The sequence below is a fragment of the Cottoperca gobio genome, chromosome 18 (genome assembly GCF_900634415.1).
Source record: "Cottoperca gobio chromosome 18, fCotGob3.1, whole genome shotgun sequence".
Lineage (NCBI taxonomy): Eukaryota > Metazoa > Chordata > Actinopteri > Perciformes > Bovichtidae > Cottoperca > Cottoperca gobio.
Genome location: NC_041372.1, coordinates 815,731 through 837,618, shown reverse-complemented (window position 1 = coordinate 837,618; position 21,888 = coordinate 815,731). Strand labels below are relative to the sequence as shown.

General features: G+C 46.1%; 1 protein-coding gene across 1 annotated transcript in view; it reads left to right on the top strand.

Moving 5' to 3' along the window:
• The window catches only part of LOC115023606 (ATP-binding cassette sub-family A member 1), a 148,416-nt gene that overhangs the window by 114,192 nt on the left and 12,336 nt on the right, over nt 1-21,888 (top strand). The window contains 9 exon segments of the mRNA XM_075074151.1: nt 3,853-3,976; nt 5,848-5,977; nt 6,577-6,700; nt 13,785-13,847; nt 15,486-15,592; nt 18,102-18,250; nt 19,321-19,448; nt 20,364-20,467; nt 21,694-21,786. Coding sequence (XP_074930252.1) covers nt 3,853-3,976; nt 5,848-5,977; nt 6,577-6,700; nt 13,785-13,847; nt 15,486-15,592; nt 18,102-18,250; nt 19,321-19,448; nt 20,364-20,467; nt 21,694-21,786 — 1,022 coding nt within the window.

Below are 21,888 nucleotides of genomic sequence, written 5' to 3'. Positions count from 1 at the left end.
TTGCCCAGTGGCGGTGTAAGAGGCGGATTTACGGCGCTCTGCTCATGTCCAAGGCATTAGGGACAGAGAAAGTGCTTCTCTCAGACTTGACAGGGACAGAGGTCTGTGGTAATTCTGCTAATCTGACTTGATTTCACTCCTGATGGAGAACCTGATGGGTCGACATCAATCAGCAAACGTTCCAACTCTCCAGGTTTCCATGTGTCCCCTGCTCAGAGCCGATATCTCTCGGGAACAGACTCTTCACAGAATATCTGCCACAGTGCCCCAGTTAGGCAGAAAGGGAAGATCCTGCACCTGACAGCTCAATGCAGTCTGAGACTTCTCCTGTTTCAAGGCTTTGTCTCATCATTTTTAGACTCCTCAGCAGTAGCATTAGTTAAACAATGTCGCTCCAAAGCAAAGCTACAGGCTTCGATCTGTTCTCTGTTTTAAAGTACAGGGTGCATCCAGGTCCCTTGTGGGCATAGCTCAGTGTTTCCCAGACAGGCAGCAGATCTGCAGGGCTGCAGACACAGAGTCTGTGCCCCAGTTTTGTCTCCTGACCGATGGGAGATTTTCTTCCCCTCAGGACGGTCCAGCTCCCTGTGGATCGCATCAATCCCAGCCTGCCTCGTACGCTCGCAGCCGTGTCTGAGTCGATACCTCCACCACGTGCCGCTCACAGATCACCACAGGCAGCACCAACACAAAGGTGTGGCCCTGTGGACAGGGACTACGCACCTCATGGACAGCGACTGTATGAAGCATGCTTCTCTTTGTACTGGAACATGCTTTAATGTTCACAGAGAAATGTGGTGAAGTCCAGGTTTCTCTATAAAAAAAAAAGCACATTTAGCTAAAAGGTGTTTAGATTCCTGAACGTGGTGTCTGACAGCACTCCGCAGGAACTACACAAGCTCAAACAAAAACATGTGCAGAAAATACCAAAGTGGAGTATTCGGGCCGTATATTGTGTCTTTCATTGTGATTCTCAGCGTTATGAATGAAGCCGCGCTGTGGGAATAAGCTCAAGTGGCGATATGGGTCAGATAAGCGCCTCGCAGACTCCACCACCTTCACAAGCGTTTGAAAATGATTTATGGGCGTAGAGCGCAAACGTAAAGAGGAAAATTGTCCAGCATTTCATCATCCCCGACTAAGAGCCTACATCTCCTTGATGAACACCCAGTCAGGAGAAGATGTTAGTTCATGTATTGATCTAAAATTAGGTTCTTTCTGCGCATTCCTCTGCCAGACAGACGGGCCGCGTTCAGCCAAGGTCACCGCTGTTTGTTTATCGCTGTATGAGATAAGTGCTGAAGGTAAAGAACAGAGTGTGTGTGTGTGTGTGTGTGTACTGTTCTAGGGGATAAAAATATGTCTGATATCAAAAGCAGGAACGATAGAGTTAATGTCTCCGGGTAAACATTGCTCTGCTTCACTCGGGTGCAAAGATTGTTTCCATATTTCAATAAAATGTAGTAAATATGTAATAAAAGGACAAATACATATCAAGTCAGAGTCAACCTCACAAACTGGTTAAGGAATCCACTTAAATGTAAATGTTCCTGAAGCTAATATTAGCTTTACACATCTGATCTGCTTCTTTCTTACCTCTCAGGTGTGATTGCAGTTTTGTGTGCCCTTTAGTGTTCGAGCGAACGTGCGAATGTAGATAAGTGGAGTGATGAATTGTGGGAGAAGACTCTGGCGGACATCTAAAGGTTTGGTTTGACATCATGATCAATGAGGCCTTTTCATCACATCTCACATGTGAGAGAAAGTGGGCCGGTGAGCCGGTCCTGGTGCAGAGATCATCTCACCATCTGCATGATGAGCAGGACTGTGTGTCTCCACAGAGGCTGCTGATGTGCTGCAGGATGTTTTATCAACAGGGATTGTTTTTAATAATCGCTTGGCTGCATAAATGTTGAATTTCCGAGTTTAGCCAGAAGGACATATCGTGTATTTATACTGTTACTGGAGCGCTACACTGATCATTTCTCACTTCTTAAATACAGAGAAGTTCTAATATGATGAAACAACGTCCATTCATCTGTAATGTGTCCTCATGATGACTACGACCTTGTACAGTTTAAAACATAAATATAGTTATCCTCCTAACAACAAACCTTAATGGGTTGGCTGAGGTTTCCTCTTACGTTATTTTACATCAGTTTGTTTTAGAAAATCTCCTCAAAACACAGAGAAATGTTTAAACTGTCATGAAACCTTTTCCTTCAGAGGTTTGCAGGATGACCCTGCAGTGTGAAGTGGTTTTACTCTCCAAACTAAAGAGAGGCGTCTGACCTTGTTGAAGCTCTGTCCCCTTCCTGCTCAGTTGCTAGTCACGGCTTCTGATCTCGGGGAAGAAGAAGTAAAAACAGTTCCACGTGTTCACGTCTGTCTGCTAAATACGGATCCAGCAGGCTATTTTCTTAGCATAGCATGAAGACAAAGTCCACCTCCAGCCACTCGCTAATTACTATTATCTTCTTCCTTTCTGCAAAAACGGAAGTTTGAAAACCACAATTGGCCTTTTCACGGCTGTTGAACCTGTTGCCAAGCAACCGTCAGAAAGTTCCTAACACAATATATAACTAGATGAGTAGTTTAGAGTAGCAGTGTCCCCTTGTTGGCAGTGTTACGCTAAGCTAAGTGGTATCAATCTTCTCCTCTGACTCTCTCTGCAAGAAAGAAAATAAGCACTTCTCCCTAAATGACAGCGACTCGGTGCACTTCCTCCTCAAACACGTCTTTAAATGTGCTGACGGCTTCACGCTCTCGTCCTCCACGGCCAATTAAAAGCTTCCTCAGTGAAACTCAGAAATCACAGAGCAGTTACACACATAATGAATAACTTCTGCCACAACAACAACAACAACAACAACAACAACAACAATGGCCATCATGTGGAAATCTTGCACACAGCTTTAACAAAATGCACTGCCACCCCCGCTCCGCCTCCCCTGTGCTCGGCTCGCTCAAAAACAGAAATGATGAATTGATGGTCTTCCTCCATGTATGCACGAGCTTTGAAGACGATGCTGCAATGAAGCGGTTTGCATAATGCATGAAGTTGCATTTGAACGTCATGTTGTGCCAAACAAAATCATATTTTGTCTTCCCCCTCTCTGCATTATCCTTCCTGCCTGACTTTCTCTACTTCCTCTCCTGAGCCAGTTTGTTGCAGCCCAGTCCATCATGTCTTAATATAATTCATTATTTATTGTGTGCTTCACTGGGCTGCCATTGGCCTCAGGGAGCAGGAACGTGAGGAAGGTACAGGAGAGTTTTGGGGAGAAAGAGGAGTTGAAGGGGGAAATGCTCTTCCAGATAAGACGAGCTGCGTGTGTGTGTGTGAACCGACGTGCTCTGGCTTTGTGTGTGTGTGTGTGTGTGTCTCTTTGTTCTTCCACACAGTATCAGAAGAAGACACGCAGAGTGGCATTTTCCATCTTCTTGGTCTCCGGCTTGCTCCTTCATCGACAGTCAAACATCTGCTCAGCTGAGCATCACTTCGTGTCACACATGCGGCCACGTGTGCTGCCTCACAGATCCGCCTGCGTGTCCTCTGACGTTAACTAAACTCAGACACAAGAAGCTGTGTGAACTTAGATGCTCTGTGCGTCCTCAGCGTGAGCCTCACAACACAGCAGAGCAGCGCCGCATGCAAATAAAGTGCAGCGTGTTTGTTAATTATCCTGCGTCAGGGCACTACACTGTCTTCACGCCGCCGTCCCTGCTGAGTCAAGGCGGCGAAGTCAACATATTGTGCTGGCTAATTCCCAGTCCCAGTGAATATTCTCAGCTTTTATCTGCCACTAATTTGCATCTTGTTTGTGTGATTGTTTGCATTTTCCTCAACAGAATATGTCCCGCATCAACGACATCGTGAAGCAGGTGCTGCTGATATTCCCACACTTCTGTCTGGGCAGAGGGCTCATCGACATGGCCACGAACCAGGCCATGGCCACGCTCTTCAGCAGCTTTGGTAAGAGCTGAATGACTAATGTTGGGTAATGTGAAGTTCTGAGATCATCTTCTCCTCAAACCAAAGGGAGGAGGTGAGATAATTAATCATTTGTTATACGTTATAAATGTTAAACCATCTTCATTAAAGTGACAAAATTTAGATTCTATTTAATACCGATAATTATACACGCAGGAGCCCAAACATGCAATTAAAAAGGACAGAAACGATTGCGATTGTGTGCCCCGTGTGTGATTGTGTGCACTGTGTGTGATTGTGTGCCCCGTGTGTGATTGTGTGCACTGTGTGTGATTGTGTGCCCCGTGTGTGATTGTGTGCACCGTGTGTGATTGTGTGCACTGTGTGTGATTGTGTGCCCCGTGTGTGATTGTGTGCACCGTGTGTGATTGTGTGCACTGTGTGTGATTGTGTGCCCCGTGTGTGATTGTGTGCACCGTTTGTGATTGTATGCACTGTGTGTGATTGTGTGCCCCGTGTGTGATTGTGTGCACCGTTTGTGAACCGTGTGTGATTGTGTTCCCCGTGTGTGATTGTGTGCACCGTGTGTGATTGTGTTCCCCGTGTGTGATTGTGTGCACCGTGTGAGATTGTGTGCCCCGTGTATGATTGTGTGCCCCGTGTGTGATTGTGTGCACCGTGTGTGATTGTGTTCCCCGTGTGTGATTGTGTTCCCTGTGTGAGATTGTGTGCCCCGTGTGTGATTGTGTGCCCCGTGTGTGATTGTGTGCCCCGTGTGTGATTGTGTGCATGCAGGAGAACAGAAAACATGACACAGCACTACTAATGGCCACAAACTCAGAAATCTGAATGTATGACATTAAAGGAACTACATGGCTTCACTTTGCAGGGTTGGATCAACAGACGATATCACATATTTACCACTTAATAATATCAGAATAATATCAGAATACCCACATATCTTAGATTAAATCATACCTTCACAACTATTACTCCCGTCCTCTGGCTCTGTAATTATGTTTTACCTACAACGTCCGTCTTAACAAACTCCACTGGGAACTTCCATTATAAAAACTCTGTAAAAACAACTTCCCCGTGTATTAGACCATGAATCAACACTTAAAGAACTTCCCTTTCCTTTAAAGTGACACAAGGCATTTCAATGCATGCTCTGGGTTACCAGTAGGAGCCATACTGGAGCACACAGCTGCTCTAGAGAGATCTGCTCTACATGTGTTAACAGAGGACAGGCAGAAGAGGGGCGCAGGGGAGCCGGGTTGAGAGGGCCATCAAGAGGCAAAGTGGCCCATGAAAGAGAAGAGGAGTCTTATCTGCAGAGAGATGGAGCAGGACATAGCGGCTTGAGGAATCATTTGAAGCGGTGGCCGAGAGCAGGAAGAGAAAAGCAATCAGAAGCTGAAAGGGCCGGTGTGGAGAGCGGCTATTTACCAGAGAGTGAGAGGGAAAGCGCTTTCGTTTTTCCTGTCTACTTACTCTGCCCCCTCGGGCTGCAGGGTGTCTGAGAGGGATGACAATGATTAGAGCGGGATGTGACAATTACAGGATATCAGTGAGTTCCTCACATTACATAGGTGACAGCTCTTTTTTTTACATTTTATTTTTAAGGCTAAGTGACATTTTAAACTGCTGGCTTTCACAAATGAAAACGTCTCCGGAACACTTCAAAGAGCTTACAAACTCCAGCTCTGCTCCAACTTCTGACAAAGACACATTTGGCTGTCCATGAAAGAAAACACAGATCTGGTAATGACCATGTTTCTTCTGAAACATACTCTGAGCGCGCAGATAAGCGCTGGATATTAACACGAAACGACACACAGCAGTAATGCCTTTCGTTATTTACACGTTCCCTGTGTGTGTTGACTCATGTTCATCATCATATTCATCATCAGGGGAGGATCGTTTCCAGGACCCGCTCAGCTGGGACATGGTGGGGAAGAATCTTTGTGCCATGTCCATCCAGGGAGCTGTCATGTTTACCATCACCATCCTCATCCAGTACAAGTTCTTCTGCAAGCCCAGGTAAACAACTGTTAGTCAAACACCTGGTGTGTTTTCATTAGAGCTGCACCGATTAGTACATCGGCAGAAGAAGAAGAAGAAGAAGAAGAAGAAGAATTGGTAATTGACTAATTAAGTCATTTGAGAAAATGTTGTTTTCAGCCTCAAATGTGGAAACTTTGTGTTTAATATCTTATTAAAGTGACAGAACAAACATTTATAGACATCACGTTGGACATTTTGTACTATTTCTTTACATTTTATACACCAAACCATTAATGTAGAACATAATCAGCAGAAGAATATAAAATGAAAATCATCTCACTTTCATCAATGCACTTCATGTTTATTTTATATAAAACATCTGTTGCACTGTGAATCTGCTAAATACTACCACATCTCTCTGTCTGTGTGTGTGTGTGTGTGTGTGTGTGTGTTTACTTGCTCTCAAAGCGAGGTTGCCATGGAAACTAATGCCTCTGGCTTCTCCAATTTATGAAAATTGCTGAGATTGTTTCACTGAGTTTAAACTTTGACCAGGATAATTTGTCATGCGAGTTCATGTTAATTTTAATGAAGAGTGTTTATTCCAACTGCGGTTGACTTGTTGTGCGTGCCAGGCTCATCTCAGGGAAGTCGTTATCCGGCGAGGAGGCGGAGGACGAGGACGTCGCTCGGGAGCGCGAGCGAGTGTATAAAGGCAGAGCTCAGAACGACCTGCTGAGGATCTGTGACCTCACCAAGGTAACGTGCAGCGCACCCTTTAACACCCTTGTTACATCTATAACCTATCACACTTCTAAACACTGATTGCACACTTTGTCATGTTGCATTTCACTGCACATATTTAACAAATAATATTCTGATACCTCTGGTCTGTAGAAACCTTCAGTATGTTTCTAGACTTTATCTGTGCATGTGAGGGGGGGGAGGAGTTTCCCTCCACGTTCACCTGCATTATTCAGTTTGCAGAGCAAAGTGTGAAGACAGGTTGTGAGCGTGCAGCTGTGAACATTCACAAACATCACAGATGAGCACGGGAACCGAACCGGGTTTCTGAGAGTAGAGGTCTTTGCTCCGGTGCAGCTCTGGCCCTTCTCTCTTTGCAGCAGGGGAAGTCGAGCGTTCTGTGATGCTGCTTGACTCGACGCCGCAGAGATTAACGCTTCTCCGCCGGCAGATGTTCCCTCCCTGTGGGTGGCGAGGCAGCAGGAAGTGTCACCGCCGCAGCAGCTGGACCATCTAACAGCCTCTTGCTTCTTGCCACCTTCTTCACTCCTTTACGCCCTCGCTTTTCACAGCCTCACTCACTAAATCTTTCATTCATTGCTCACGCACACAGATGCGAGCCTCGCTCCCTCGGGTAATTACCGAACAAGCGCCGGGTAAAACAGTTGGATGGGTAATGTCTTTACAAATCGTCTCGCAAGGTGGAAAGGTGTGGAGAGGAATGTTTCTTCTTCAGATGAAACTTTTTCAGCTTCCCTCCGTCTCGACTGTAAACACAGCTACAGGTTCAAGATGGTGGAGTAGATGTGCAACTCGTCTGCAGCCATTGTTCTCGCACACCTTGCAGGTCGACGGTGTTTCTGCCCTGCGACACACGGCGGCCCCTCGCCACACAGACAGCAGCGCGGTGGCAGAAGGCATCAGGATTCTTCCTGCAGCGCCCTCATTGACTCCCACCACAGCTGTGCCCCATCCATTTAGGGTGGAGATAACAAATTGATCAATGAGCGCTCGGCTTTGGTGGCATGCGCCGCCGTCATAAATCTGAGCATGGCTCTGAAGCGATCGACAGGCCATCAATCATGTGTCACATCCCTGCTCCTCCCCTTCCTCTTCCTGCTGCAGCACGCCGCTCTGCGCCCCACCTGCTAGCCTCCTCTCAGCTGCTGCGTTAGTGTCGGCTCTGTAATCGATGGAGACTGTAATGGCAGCGTGTCCGTCTGTGAGGCCCGGTGCTGTCACTTTAACCTTCCCGTCACTCACTAAGTCCACACAGAAAGTTTTAAAGGAGCGTGTGACAGCTGTTTGACTTCAGCTGACTAATGAGTGACGAGTGGCACCTCGTGTGATTGTATGTTCTCTGGCTTCAGAGGAGGCTGTGTGTTGTGTGGCCAAAGAGTCAAATACTTTATCTGTTACAGCTTTATTTTCTCTTTAATTTGTAAAGAATTATATTGTATTATAAATCCCTTTTATCAATGAATCCATTATGAGTAGAGCCGCAATTTACAATTATCTTCATTATCGTTTAGTCTGCAGATTATTTTCTGTTTTAATAGATTAATGATGTAGATTGTAGAAATTATGTAGATTGGTGAAGGGAAAATAAGAATAAATGTGTGTGTATTTATATATATATATATATATATATATACAGTTAGTAAAATATACATATTTGGACATCATTTTGTCTCTGTACACGACCACAATGGACTTGAAATTAAACAATCAATATGTGCTTTAAGTGCAGACTTTCAGCTTTAATTTGAGGGTATTTACATCCAAATCAGATGAATGGTGGAGGATTTACAACACATTGTACACATGGTATCCCCTTTTTAAGGGACCAAAAGTAATTGGACAATTGACTGCTCAGCTGTTCCATGGCCAGGTGTGTGTTGTTTCCTCGTTAGTTCATTTACAAGGAGCAGATCAAAGGTCTAGAGTTCATTTCAAGTGTGGTATTTGCTTTTATGTGTTGAGGTCAACTCTCACTATGAGGTGGCCAAATCAACTGTTTGGTGCATTCTTAAAAAGAAAGAACGCACTGGTGAGCTCAGCAACATCAAAAGATCTTGAAGACCATGGAGGACGACTATGGTGGATGACAGAAGAATTCTTCTCCTGGTGAAGAGAAACCCCTTCACAACAGTTGGCCAGATCAAGAACACTCTCCAGGAGGTCCAGTCGGTGTATCTGTGTCAAAGTCAACTATCAAGAGAAGACTTCACCAGAGTAAATACAGAGGGTCCACCACACCATGTAAACCATTGGTGAGCCTCAACAACAGGAAGACCCGATTAGAGTTAGCTAAAAACGCATCTAAAAAGCCTGTAAAGTTCTGGATCAGCATCCTGTGGACAGATGAGACAAAGATCAACTTGTAGAATGATGGGAAGAGAAGAGTATGGAGAAGGGAAGGAACTGCTCATGATCCAGAGCACACCACCTCATCAGTGAAGCACGGTGGTGGTCGTGTTATGGCGTGGGCATGTATGGCTGCCAATGGAACTGGTTCCCTTGTATTTATTGATGATGTGTCTGCTAACAAAAGCAGCAGGATGAACTCTTATCTGCTCATATTCAGCCAAATGCTTCAGAACTCATTAGACGGCGCTTCACAGTGCAGATGGACAATGACCCAAAGTACACATATATACGTATTTCAAGTCCATTGTGGTCGTGTACAGAGCCAAAATGATGACGATTGTGTCAATGTCCAAATATTTAAGGACATAACTGTGTGTGTGTGTGTGTGTGTATATATATAAATAAATCTAATATAAGAGGAAAGTCCAGGCTGAGGAAAGACTATACCTCCTATTTATTTAACCTTGATTCAGCCTCACCATCTGACCTGGTGCTCCTTCATTGTTTCTTATGTGAATGAGTTTTAATACAGAAAGTATTTCTGTTCTGAACATCCACACTTCTATATATTATAACTACAGCAGTTCAAAGTGGCGCTGGTGACGAGGTTCAGCTGTGGTCTGCACATCACTCTGCTGTGACTCTTCATCAATGAACGGGTCGTGGATTGGAGAGTCTTGCTTTACTACCTGAGTGTTTGAAGCTCCTGATTCTCCAACGTAAATCTATATTTTAGGTTTGCACAACTGCCTCCATCACATGCTCTCAACCGTCTGATCTGATTAGACGTCGGCCTGCTTATCATGACAGCTGCTGTGGAGCTGGAGTCAGAGGGGAATTATCCTTTAATTGCCTTCCTGCATACATGTATCTGCTGCTTTGATGTGGCTTTAGCACTGCAAACTGTCACTAAAAGTAGTTTGTGTAATCCAGGTTGATACGTACTGGGTGCAGCTGCCAGATGGCTCTGAAAGAAAGATGGATCTATGCAACTCTGCTTTTATCAAATGCTTTGATGTGCCGACTGTAATAAATGCAGTGTCATTGTTCGTCAGGCTTGCTGTGGTGAACGTCTTCTTAATAAAGCGTGCTTTGGTTTGCTGTCCCTTTTCTCTTTTAATGAACACGGTTTCAGTCTCTGACATCCAAAAGTATGTTTTCAACTTTTAAAACCAGCAGTCACTCTTTCATAACTCAAACTGTCCTTGGTTTTGAATTGTAAATGTCTTGACTGTCACACTCAGCAACACAACAAAGGCCTTGTCTTGTTTCTTGGCGCTACAGCAAGACAATGCTGCTTTGAAACATATCAAACTCTCTAACAGTCAGATGTGGAAACGCCTCGTCTCGCTGTATCTTCTGACATTGAGTGTCTTTACTTCCTCTCCTCCTCTCGCTTGATTACGACTTAAATGCAAACGTGCACGGAGGAGGCTGGTCAGCGGGGGAGGAAGTGGAAGAACATCAACCACCTTCTCATTCCAGTGTCGCTACATGATCGTAGCAGGAGTGTGAGTCACAACGTGCTGAGAGACGGGAGTCTGAGTCTCCTGTCTGTCCAACACTTTGAACTATATCTGGACATCAGCTGCATCACTCTCTGACTCTTCATGACTTGTGTGATCCCCTACTAAGGTCATAGCCTGACCTCGTGCAACACTCAGTTTATAGTTTATAACAGCATATCTCTGACGGTCCCTTCAGCCTCTTGTTTTTACATTTAACTTAATACTATGCTGATGTAATCTAGATATTACAAGATGAACAACATGTTAACCCTTGTGCCTCATCTCTGGCTTGTTATAAATGATTCTGTGTTAATGCATATGAACATATAATAAGTAGTCTATAATAAAACTGTATTCAAAACACAGACAGACGCAGCCTTCAGGACACAATGACCCATTAAGACCCTTTAAAGGCTCAATGTGTGATGCACTTTTTTACTATTGTCCAGCAGATTGAGACATTTCCTCAAACACAAGCTGTTTTCATGGTTTCCTGCTAAAACAATACAAATGCATCAAAATCAGTGATGTTGCTAATCATTGACGCATCACACACCGTGAAAAAATAGATCCTTTGCATTTAGTATACAGAAAACAACAACAGTTCTGATAGATTATCTGTTAAATATTATTAATATGTCATTTTACGTGAGTTTTGTGGTGCAGACTGTTTTTGGTTATATGCCCGATGGCATCACGTCTCTGCTGCATCAGTTGAAGCATCTCGTCCTCACACTGTCCCCGCTGTGGCTGCAGAAGCGTCTCGTCCTCACACTGTCCCCGCTGTGGCTGCAGAAGCGTCTCGTCCTCACACTGTCCCCGCTGTGGCTGCAGAAGCGTCTCGTCCTCACACTGTCCCCGCTGTGGCTGCAGAAGCGTCTCGTCCTCACACTGTCCCCGCTGTGGCTGCAGAAGCGTCTCGTCCTCACACTGTCCCCGCCTGTGGCTGCAGAAGCGTCTCGTCCTCACACTGTCCCCGCCTGTGGCTGCAGAAGCGTCTCGTCCTCACACTGTCCCCGCTGTGGCTGCAGAAGCGTCTCGTCCTCACACTGTCCCCGCTGTGGCTGCAGAAGCGTCTCGTCCTCACACTGTCCCCGCTGTGGCTGCAGAAGCGTCTCGTCCTCACACTGTCCCCGCTGTGGCTGCAGAAGCGTCTCGTCCTCACACTGTCCCCGCCTGTGGCTGCAGAAGCGTCTCGTCCTCACACTGTCCCCGCCGTGGCTGCAGAAGCGTCTCGTCCTCACACTGTCCCCGCCGTGGCTGCAGAAGCGTCTCGTCCTCACACTGTCCCCGCTGTGGCTGCAGAAGCGTCTCGTCCTCACACTGTCCCCGCTGTGGCTGCAGAAGCGTCTCGTCCTCACACTGTCCCCGCTGTGGCTGCAGAAGCGTCTCGTCCTCACACTGTCCCCGCTGTGGCTGCAGAAGCGTCTCGTCCTCACACTGTCCCCGCTGTGGCTGCAGAAGCGTCTCGTCCTCACACTGTCCCCGCTGTGGCTGCAGAAGCGTCTCGTCCTCACACTGTCCCCGCTGTGGCTGCAGAAGCGTCTCGTCCTCACACTGTCCCCGCTGTGGCTGCAGAAGCGTCTCGTCCTCACACTGTCCCCGCCGTGGCTGCAGAAGCCTCTCGTCCTCACACTGTCCCCGCTGTGGCTGCAGAAGCGTCTCGTCCTCACACTGTCCCCGCCGTGGCTGCAGAAGCGTCTCGTCCTCACACTGTCCCCGCTGTGGCTGCAGAAGCCTCTCGTCCTCACACTGTCCCCGCCGTGGCTGCAGAAGCTTCTCGTCCTCACACTGTCCCCGCTGTGGCTGCAGAAGCGTCTCGTCCTCACACTGTCCCCGCTGTGGCTGCAGAAGCGTCTCGTCCTCACACTGTCCCCGCTGTGGCTGCAGAAGCAGTCTCGTCCTCACACTGTCCCCGCCGTGGCTGCAGAAGCGTCTCGTCCTCACACTGTCCCCGCTGTGGCTGCAGAAGCGTCTCGTCCTCACACTGTCCCCGCTGTGGCTGCAGAAGCGTCTCGTCCTCACACTGTCCCCGCTGTGGCTGCAGAAGCGTCTCGTCCTCACACTGTCCCCGCTGTGGCTGCAGAAGCCTCTCGTCCTCACACTGTCCCCGCTGTGGCTGCAGAAGCGTCTCGTCCTCACACTGTCCCCGCTGTGGCTGCAGAAGCGTCTCGTCCTCACACTGTCCCCGCTGTGGCTGCAGAAGCTTCTCGTCCTCACACTGTCCCCGCTGTGGCTGCAGAAGCGCCTCGTCCTCACACTGTCTCCGCTGTGGCTGCAGAAGCCTCTCGTCCTCACACTGTCCCCGCTGTGGCTGCAGAAGCGTCTCGTCCTCACACTGTCCCCGCTGTGGCTGCAGAAGCCTCTCGTCCTCACACTGTCCCCGCTGTGGCTGCAGAAGCCTCTCGTCCTCACACTGTCCCCGCTGTGGCTGCAGAAGCGTCTCGTCCTCACACTGTCCCCGCCGTGGCTGCAGAAGCGTCTCGTCCTCACACTGTCCCCGCTGTGGCTGCAGAAGCGTCTCGTCCTCACACTGTCCCCGCTGTGGCTGCAGAAGCCTCTCGTCCTCACACTGTCCCCGCTGTGGCTGCAGAAGCTTCTCGTCCTCACACTGTCCCCGCTGTGGCTGCAGAAGCTTCTCGTCCTCACACTGTCCCTGCTGTAGCTGCAGAAGCGTCTCGTCCTCACACTGTCCCCGCTGTAGCTTTAGATCTTAAGACACATCGACTGTTATTAGATCTTCTTTACAGATTAAGGTCGACATGCGTCCTCACTGAAGTCCTCTGTGTGTGTTGGTACTAAATGCAGCTGCAGTAACATAGACCTGGTGAGTGTGTTGAAGGTTACTGAAGTGGCTCTGGAAGTGGAGACACATCTCATGAATATTGTCATTGCAGTCACAAATACTAATGTTCCTCCACTATCCCCCCCACCCCCCCCCCCCCCCTTTTTTTTTACTACCTTTTCCCATCTGGCTGCCTCTAAATGTTGGAAATGATCTCTTCTTGATAATTTCTTTTCCTTCACTTCCTCCTCCCTCCTTCTGTCCCCACCTGCTCCTTCCATCTCTCCTCTGCTCCTCCCTGCTGCTCTGCTCTATCGCTCCATATTTTGTCATGCTCTCCTCTGTTTCCGTCCTCACTGTCTGCTCTCCACTCTTCCTCCTCCTCTCTCTTTCTCTGGCCGGCTGGTTGATTAATTTTATTGCCTGCTCCCTGCAGGTCTACTCTCGGAAGAGCACCCCTGCTGTGGACCGGCTATGTGTGGGAGTACCTGCTGCAGAGGTGAGTCAAATGCTGCCGAATCACACAAGCACCTCTTCAAGCTTTTCACCAATTTACACGACTCTCTTGCGTTTACTCATTTGATTACTTTTCAAAATTCACCAGCAACACCAACATGGGAGAAATAATTCTGCTCTCTGTTGCCTGTGAAGATAGCATTTGGATATGAATTGACAAAATGATTCAGACTCAATGAATATTAATGATAATATTTACTAAATATTGACACATGCGAGCAGAGGTTCCCTGTCTGGGCTCAGATTTACACTTTGCAGTTATTTCTTGAAGATTTGAATGTTTGGCTCCTTATTGCCTTTTACTGAGTCGAGTCAGAATATCTTCAAACGCTGATGAGAGAAGGCGTTAGCAGGAACACTAATCTCCTTATCGGGCTTGTTTTCTGCCATTATCCTACTGCCAAGCTTGTGTGTGCTTAAACACACAGGCGGCTCGCAGACGAGCATTACTGGAGCCACGGAAGCCGAGGCATGCGGAGCAGTGATGTTCAGTACGCTGCCAAATCAGCAGTGAGAAACTACATAAACAACAAACAACAAACTGTACTACAGAAGCTCTGAGAGGCAAATAAGATTTAAAAAGTTTGATCTAAATCAAGTTACTGTGTTCACAGGTGGAAAAGGTTTATAAAAGATGAAACATTATGTAGTACTACCCGTGTTTTAAATACTAAGCATTCATGTTTTAATGTCTCCTTGCACACACAAGCTGCATATATGGACATGACTACATTATGTGATGACGTGCTAACACGACTTAGAAACATGTCACAGATGAAACTTTAAAAGATTATCCTGGTATCAGAAATCACCAGATTATTTCCCCCTCTTGCCTCTCCGGGCTTCCGTACTTAGGAACCTTTGTCTCCAGTTGATGTGCTGTCAGTGCGGAGCATCCGTCGTGCTTTACACACACAGGCGCACGCCGTAGCGCTGGAAGCTTGATTTAAACATAATCTGAAATGCTGACAGGCAGTCGTGCTCGCTGCGCTTTCCGCTGGAATCCATCCCGCCTGCCACTGTTTACTCAAAGCCCAATGTAAATGCCAGAGGAATATTGTGATTCACAGGGCTCTGCTGATCACACACTGCATTTCCATGCATTATTTACATCAAGCTTAGAACCTGCTCTATGCATTCACAAGCCCAGGTCACAAACAGGCAGGGATCAATGAATGACAGAAATCAAATATTTATGGCGGAGCCAGAGCACCTGAGGCGGGTCACATGACTGCAGAGACAACTTCCTGCCGCAGAGGGAAGTCAAATCAGCAGCATCAGGGAGAGAAGACAGACAGAGAGTGTTTGTTGTGTATGGGTTTTTACACTATTTGTTCCTGTGTGCCTGCTGTGTTGATTCAGTGTCTGTTGTTTGTGTACAGAAATACATCTATTTGTTGTTTTGCTAAACACTGAGCCAGTCATGCATACTGTATAAACTGCTATTTCAATTATACTGCACGTTCTGAACAAATGTTTACACTGGGTAAACTTCATTAAAGGGGGTTATGGATAGTGTTTATTCAAAAGAAAAAAGGAATATTTGAAATGTCATGCAGCACCATCGTCTTGCTGCTTGTGTCTGCCGCTAATAAGCGAGGCCTCCCGTTGTCTCCGTCAGTGTTTCGGCTTGCTGGGAATCAACGGGGCTGGGAAAACCACCACGTTCAAGATGTTGACAGGAGACATCCCAGTCTCCGGAGGAGAGGCCTTCCTAAACGGATACAGGTGAGGCGCTAACTCCCACTCGTGCGCAGAGTAACTCATCATAATTAGCCACCCAGGTTGGCTGCTCATGTGGGGATGGAGCGCAGGTGTTTCTATAGCTCCCAGTCTTCCTTAGCTTCTCTGTAACTCAGCTTTCTGTTTCTCTCACTTTGGGCTTGTGCTTTTTCTTGGCTCGGTAGTCTTGATATCTCTCGTACATTCTGCCATCGCTGCCTTTTCAACTTTGCTTCTCATGTCTCCTCACTGCGATATTCTCAGAAACGCTGCTCTCACTTTCTTCCTGCCTCTTGCACATATTTCATTTCTCTTCACATCCTCGCCCTGCACCTTGCTGTTTTTTTGTCTCTGCCTTACAGAATCAATCATAAGACATTTTTGTACATGCCAAAAAAGAAACACCTTGACACCAGCGATATGAGACTGGAGCACTTCAGCGCTTCCTTATTTTTAGGAACAAACATCTGCGTTTCTTTGCCTCGGCAGCAGCCTGCGTGCACGCTGCGGTGGGTTTTGGTCACAACGGCTGCTGTAGTTCATTTCTACATGTAGGTAATTGACTTAGTGTTCGACACAGAACGAGAGCTGAATAGAGCGAGGCCTAACACAGCGCTGTTAATGTTGATTAATGTGGGGAACTGAGATCAGAGAGAAATCCCAGAGACCTTTAGGGGAAACAAAACCTGAAAAGCTTTCTCTCTCACAGATGTGAGTACGCCCACTGCTCTGTTTCAGCTCGTACGCTTTCTGTGCATTGGAAGAGAAATGACGGGCAGAAGAAGAAGAAGAAGCAGCTTCTCCTCGGTGGAAGCTCAGCTCTGTGTTATCTGTGGTCGTACCTGGTGTTACTGCCCGACTGCAAAGACAAACTAGCAGCCAGCAGTGGCTCCGTGTAGAAGCTAAACGCCCCCCACACATTACCATTATTGTCTTAAAGGAATAGTTCCATTCTTTTCTGAAATATAAAGGTTCCTTTGGAGAGTCTGGAGAGAAGATGCTAGTGTCGCCCCCGTACGCTAAATATGAAGCAACAGCCAGATGGTGATTAGCTTAGCTTAGCATAAAGACTGGAAGAGGAGTCAGAACTGCTGAGAATCATCACGTGTACGGGAACAATGTACAGCGAGTGAAGCAGGCGGGAATTACACGGATACTTACTAAATAAATCAATCATTTCACACAAAATATTGATTTTACAAAGATGTTATTGCTCCTAAAACAAATAGTCCGCTCGCTGAGTAGATGGAACTGTTTCCATAGCAACAATCTGCTATAAGGAAATAACTAATTACTTCCATATTAACATTTTCTGTGACCCCAACCATGTGAATACAAACTCTTAGCATCACATGGGAGTTTATTAATGGTGATTTATTAAGGTAATTATGCAGCTTAATCCCAGTTTAAATGTCCTGAATATATTGTATTCTGTGGTGATCGTAACGTTAATATGCATCCGTGTTATTACTTGTAACAAATACTGTGATGCAAGAACAATTTCAGAGTAAAGTATTATCCATATATATATATATATATATATATATATATATATATATAAATAAATAAATAAATAAATATATAATAAAATATAAATATAAATAATAAATATATATAATAAATATATATATTTATATATTTATATATTTATATTTATTTTATATATATATATATATATATATATATATTATATATATATATATATATATATAATGTCTCTGATGAATGCTGAATACGATGGCCTGTTGTTTGAGGGCCGTGACTTGTTAAAGGTTCGTTTGACAAACAATTTCAGAATAAAAGCGTTTCCTGCTAACGAACTGGAAAGGCAGCTCAAGGCTATCTCAACCTCCTCTCATGATCCTTTATCAGAGCTGAAAGAAAACACAACATTAGATCAGATCTCATTTCTGTGGCCTTTTGAGATCCTCTTGATGCATCAAATCACATCCAGCCTCCCTCCGGCTCAGCATCCTCCTGGAAAATAACATTTTGTGGGAAAAATGAATCCAATATTATCTTTTATAAAAAAAAAAACAGGGCAGCTGTAAAAAGAAGAAATTAAATCAGCTGTAACATTTGTCGCCAGCAGGGGTGAAAGTATTAATACTGTAGATAGGCCTGTATTAGGCCCGTATTAGGCCTGTAGTGACGGAGCCTCACAGGGCCTGTCAGGGAGGTCTCACGCTGCTCACTGGAGATTCTTCTTCTGTCCGTTCTCACCTCGTCCAAATATGTCTCTTCAGTCTGATGATAATATGCTGATTCTGATGTAAAATCATCAGGATTTCCTTGTTGATAAATTCCCGCTGCGAAGCTTTATTTGATGAGGTCATCCACACAACACGTCTGTGAGATGAGCTGAAGCCGTGTGCTTCGAGTCTTCTCTCATAGAGTTACCACTTTAATCTCAGAATAATATCTTGTTTAGCTGTTTATTAGTTTAGAAGAGTTTCAGATCCTGTCAAGTTATTGTAAACATATGATGTAAGCATGTGTAATGTGTAATCCTCAGCATACGTGCGGAGATGAGGAACGTGCACCAGAACTTGGGCTACTGTCCTCAGTTTGATGCTGTGGACGAGCTGCTGACTGGACGAGAGCATCTGGAGCTTTACGCCAGGTTACGAGGTGTCCCAGAGAAAGAAGGTCACCAAGGTGAGTGTCCTTGTTCTGCTCCGGAGGATGCTGGTGAGCACTATATCTTTAACGTGGATAGCTAATGTACATTAGTTGTCTCAAACTCAAATCTTCTAGGACTTGAAGACGTGTTTATTTGCCTTCAGAATGTTTTTATTGTATTTTTACCATCAAGATACTTGAAGTAGAATGAATGTAGGGCGAGCTGGAGTACATGTCGAGGTGATGGATAACCTCGATGGGAGAAGAAATACATAATGAAAAATGGCCGGCGGTGGAGAGGCAGCAGCTGCGGGTTATGCTCTACATTATTCACACGCCTGGTGGTGTGGCCGGCCCTGCGCACCGCCCTGCTCTGCTCTCGCACCGCCCTGCTCTGCTCTCGCACCGCCCACCTCTCCAGCGAGAAGATCAAAAGAGGAAGAGGCAGGCGGCGGCCGGTGGCCTCAGACCCGGCGCCAGCGCTTTGATCTCTCAGCTGCAGAGTGAAGGGACCCGGTTCTTAATGTGACTGTGGCCCTTTGTGATATGTTTAGGGAGACTATCCTCCATTCAAATTGAGCCTTTGTGCCGTCACATTTGCATAAAGCAGGTGCCACGGCCTGTTTTATTGTAGTCCAACATGTCCTTGGTGGTGAAAGTGTGCATTTTGCCGATTTGCCGAGAGGTTAATCAACCCTTTTAAAAAGCAGTGTCAGATTTTTAGAATAAAACAACAACAAAACTCCCACACCTTACTAAAAATATTCTATATTAACATTATTTCCCAACATGTTACAGATGTTGATGCGTTATTAAACACATAATACAGGTTTCATGCCGTAAAGGCTGCGGGATCAAACATTGTGGTTTCAATGGAGCCCACGTTTAACTTCCTGAATTAGAGGAAGGAGAAACTTTCACCCTTTTGCAAAATGTAAAATGAAAAAGCCCAACATGTCCCCAGTGATGCCCAGGGGTTGAGGAGAAAGTGATTAACGTGTGAGTCAAAATACCATCCATCATGTAAAATGTGATGATGGGCTTTATGTGAACTCTCTCCTTGACACCATAATGGCTTTGTTCTCTGCTCTCTCTCTCTCTTCAGGTGGCAGAGTGGGGCATCCAGAAGTTGGGGCTGGTCAAGTATTCCAACAAGTCAGCAGGAACGTACAGCGGCGGGAACAAACGCAAACTCTCCACAGCCATCGCCCTGATCGGTTGTCCTCCAGTGATTTTCCTGGTGAGATATTCGTTATCGATGTGTTTGTACACGGTGGTGTTTTATTAAGACTTAAGAGTGTAATACTTTCAATCAATATTGATGCTGTGCAGACGTTTGGATTACTGCAGAGCGGCTCTGCTTCTCCGAACAAACGCGCGGAGGCTGGAGGGTCTGGATAGCGTGTGCTGAGTAGAAGAACCAAGTCACAAGAACATTACTAGTGGATGAAATTAGTGTATTTTTCACTCTTTGGTCGTGTTCAAACCCCCCCCCCCCGAGAGATCCCATTCAAGCACACACAGCAGTGTTTGCACGTATTAAAATCCTATTCATCAGGACTTAGAAGTGAGAGCAGGAGCCTTTTCTCACTGATGGGAGATTAATGAAGGCATGACTCAGCATACACGGCATCACATGCTTTCAATTAAGCAGCTTTAATGTGCATTAGGAAAGTTGTGTCCGTGTTGTTATGAGGGACAAACTTTAATGACCTTAACTCACACTGGCGGGGGGTGGGGGTGGGACTCGCCAAAGTAAAAATTTCATTAAGATGATTGCCAATTGTGTTTGTAATCCCATGTCCCACCCCCGACGTCACAGGGTCTAAGAAAGCAGAAATATGTTATTATACAATTAGATTTTAACGTCAGTTTAAACCCACCGCAGGCTCCGGCACACATTGGGCTGGTGGAGATTCCCCCGTGGATTTATAGGATTGTTCGAGTGAGAGAGAAGCCTGGAACTATACCAGCCAATGGACCGAGTACTGTCGGTCTGTAATCATGCACGGACAGATGAGCCCCGAGGGGAGGGAGAGGGAGGGAGGGAGAGAGAGAGAGGGAGAGAGAGGGAGGGAGAGAGAGAGAGGGAGAGAGAGAGGGAGAGAGAGAGAGCTGTAATTGGTGGAATATAATGGAGAGTCTTTTACTGCAGGATGAGCCGACCACTGGCATGGACCCGAAGGCCCGGCGCTTCCTGTGGGACTGCCTCCTGAGTGTCATCAAAGAGGGACGCTCCGTCATTCTCACATCACACAGGTGCAGCATCTCTCATGGTTTCACATTTCACCCGCTAAGATGAAGCCAAAATATTTAGACTGTTCACCAGGGAGCGCCGCACACGTGAGCAGCATCATGATCCTTTATTGGAATTCCACTTTAGTTGTGAGGGTTTGTTTCCTGCGTGGCCGTTACTGGCGGCTGTAAGACTTCCAGGAAGCGTGAGGGCGTATCGACTGACTTCTGCTCCATGAAAAAATAATCTGTCAATATCTGAGAGTCTTTTCATCATCCAACACTTCTTGCAGCAACTGTTTCTTCTGCAGTGTTCCCGTGTTGGGCATGAGGAGAAGAAGATGAAATGGCAGCTTTTCTGACTTGATGGCCCAAGTCGACATGGAACGTTTCACATGCCTATTTATTTGACCATTTACCAAATTGCCTGGGTTTCTGAGTCATTTGTGCCCCTGGCAGTGCATGTGAATCCTCCGTGCTGTTGGAATATATTATCCTCATTACATGTTGTTTTCCCTTCATGGAGAAATGAAAGCGTTTGTTGTCGTCCGAGGCAATGTGGCTGAGCTGCGTCCAATCGTCCATGGCGTGACCAGGTGCTTGTGTTTTGTTAAGTGGCACATTCACCAGGTTTTACAAAGTCATAATCCTAATTGCACCATTCTTCAGAAAGGCTTCACAGGTTTTGCCTCAAATACAAATGACGTCTGCTTGCAGCCAGAGAAAAATGAGTTAATAAGAACTACAGATGGTCCCTTCTTCTCCCTCTAATTAACACATGTGTGGTACATTTAAGGTGTCAAAGGAGACATGTAAAATGCTCTTTTTTTTCATCTTTATTTAACCAGGAGAGAGTCTCATTGAGTGCCCTGGCCAAGTCAATTAGCAATGTTGCAGACGTAAACCAAACATCATCAGATCTCTCAAACATTCAACAACAGGCTTCACCAGTGGGAGTCCCAAATGAAAACATGAAGAAGTCCTGCGATCAAAGACGATAACTTTCCTTTTTATGAAGGATGAAGATCTGTAGTTGAGATGGGAGCAGAGCAGAGAACAGCCTGATTCCTCTTAATGAAAACCATCTGTGATCGATGTTGTTGAGTTCCGAACATTTTAATGCTTGAATGAGGACAAACATCCCTGAAATACTCTCATAATACTGAAAAGAGCTTTTTAAAGACATGTCTGTCATCTGGTAAACGCTCAAGGATCTGGTGTTACTTCTTATTTCTGCTTACTTCCAACAGCATGGAGGAGTGCGAAGCGCTGTGCACTCGCATGGCCATCATGGTCAACGGTCGCTTCAAGTGCCTCGGGAGCATCCAGCATCTGAAGAGCAGGTAAGAGTCCTTCTTCTGTATGTCTGGGTTCGTCTCCCACCGAGGTCATGTGTTCTTTACACAGTGTATATAAATAACATGAGAGCTCTTGTATCGTAATGA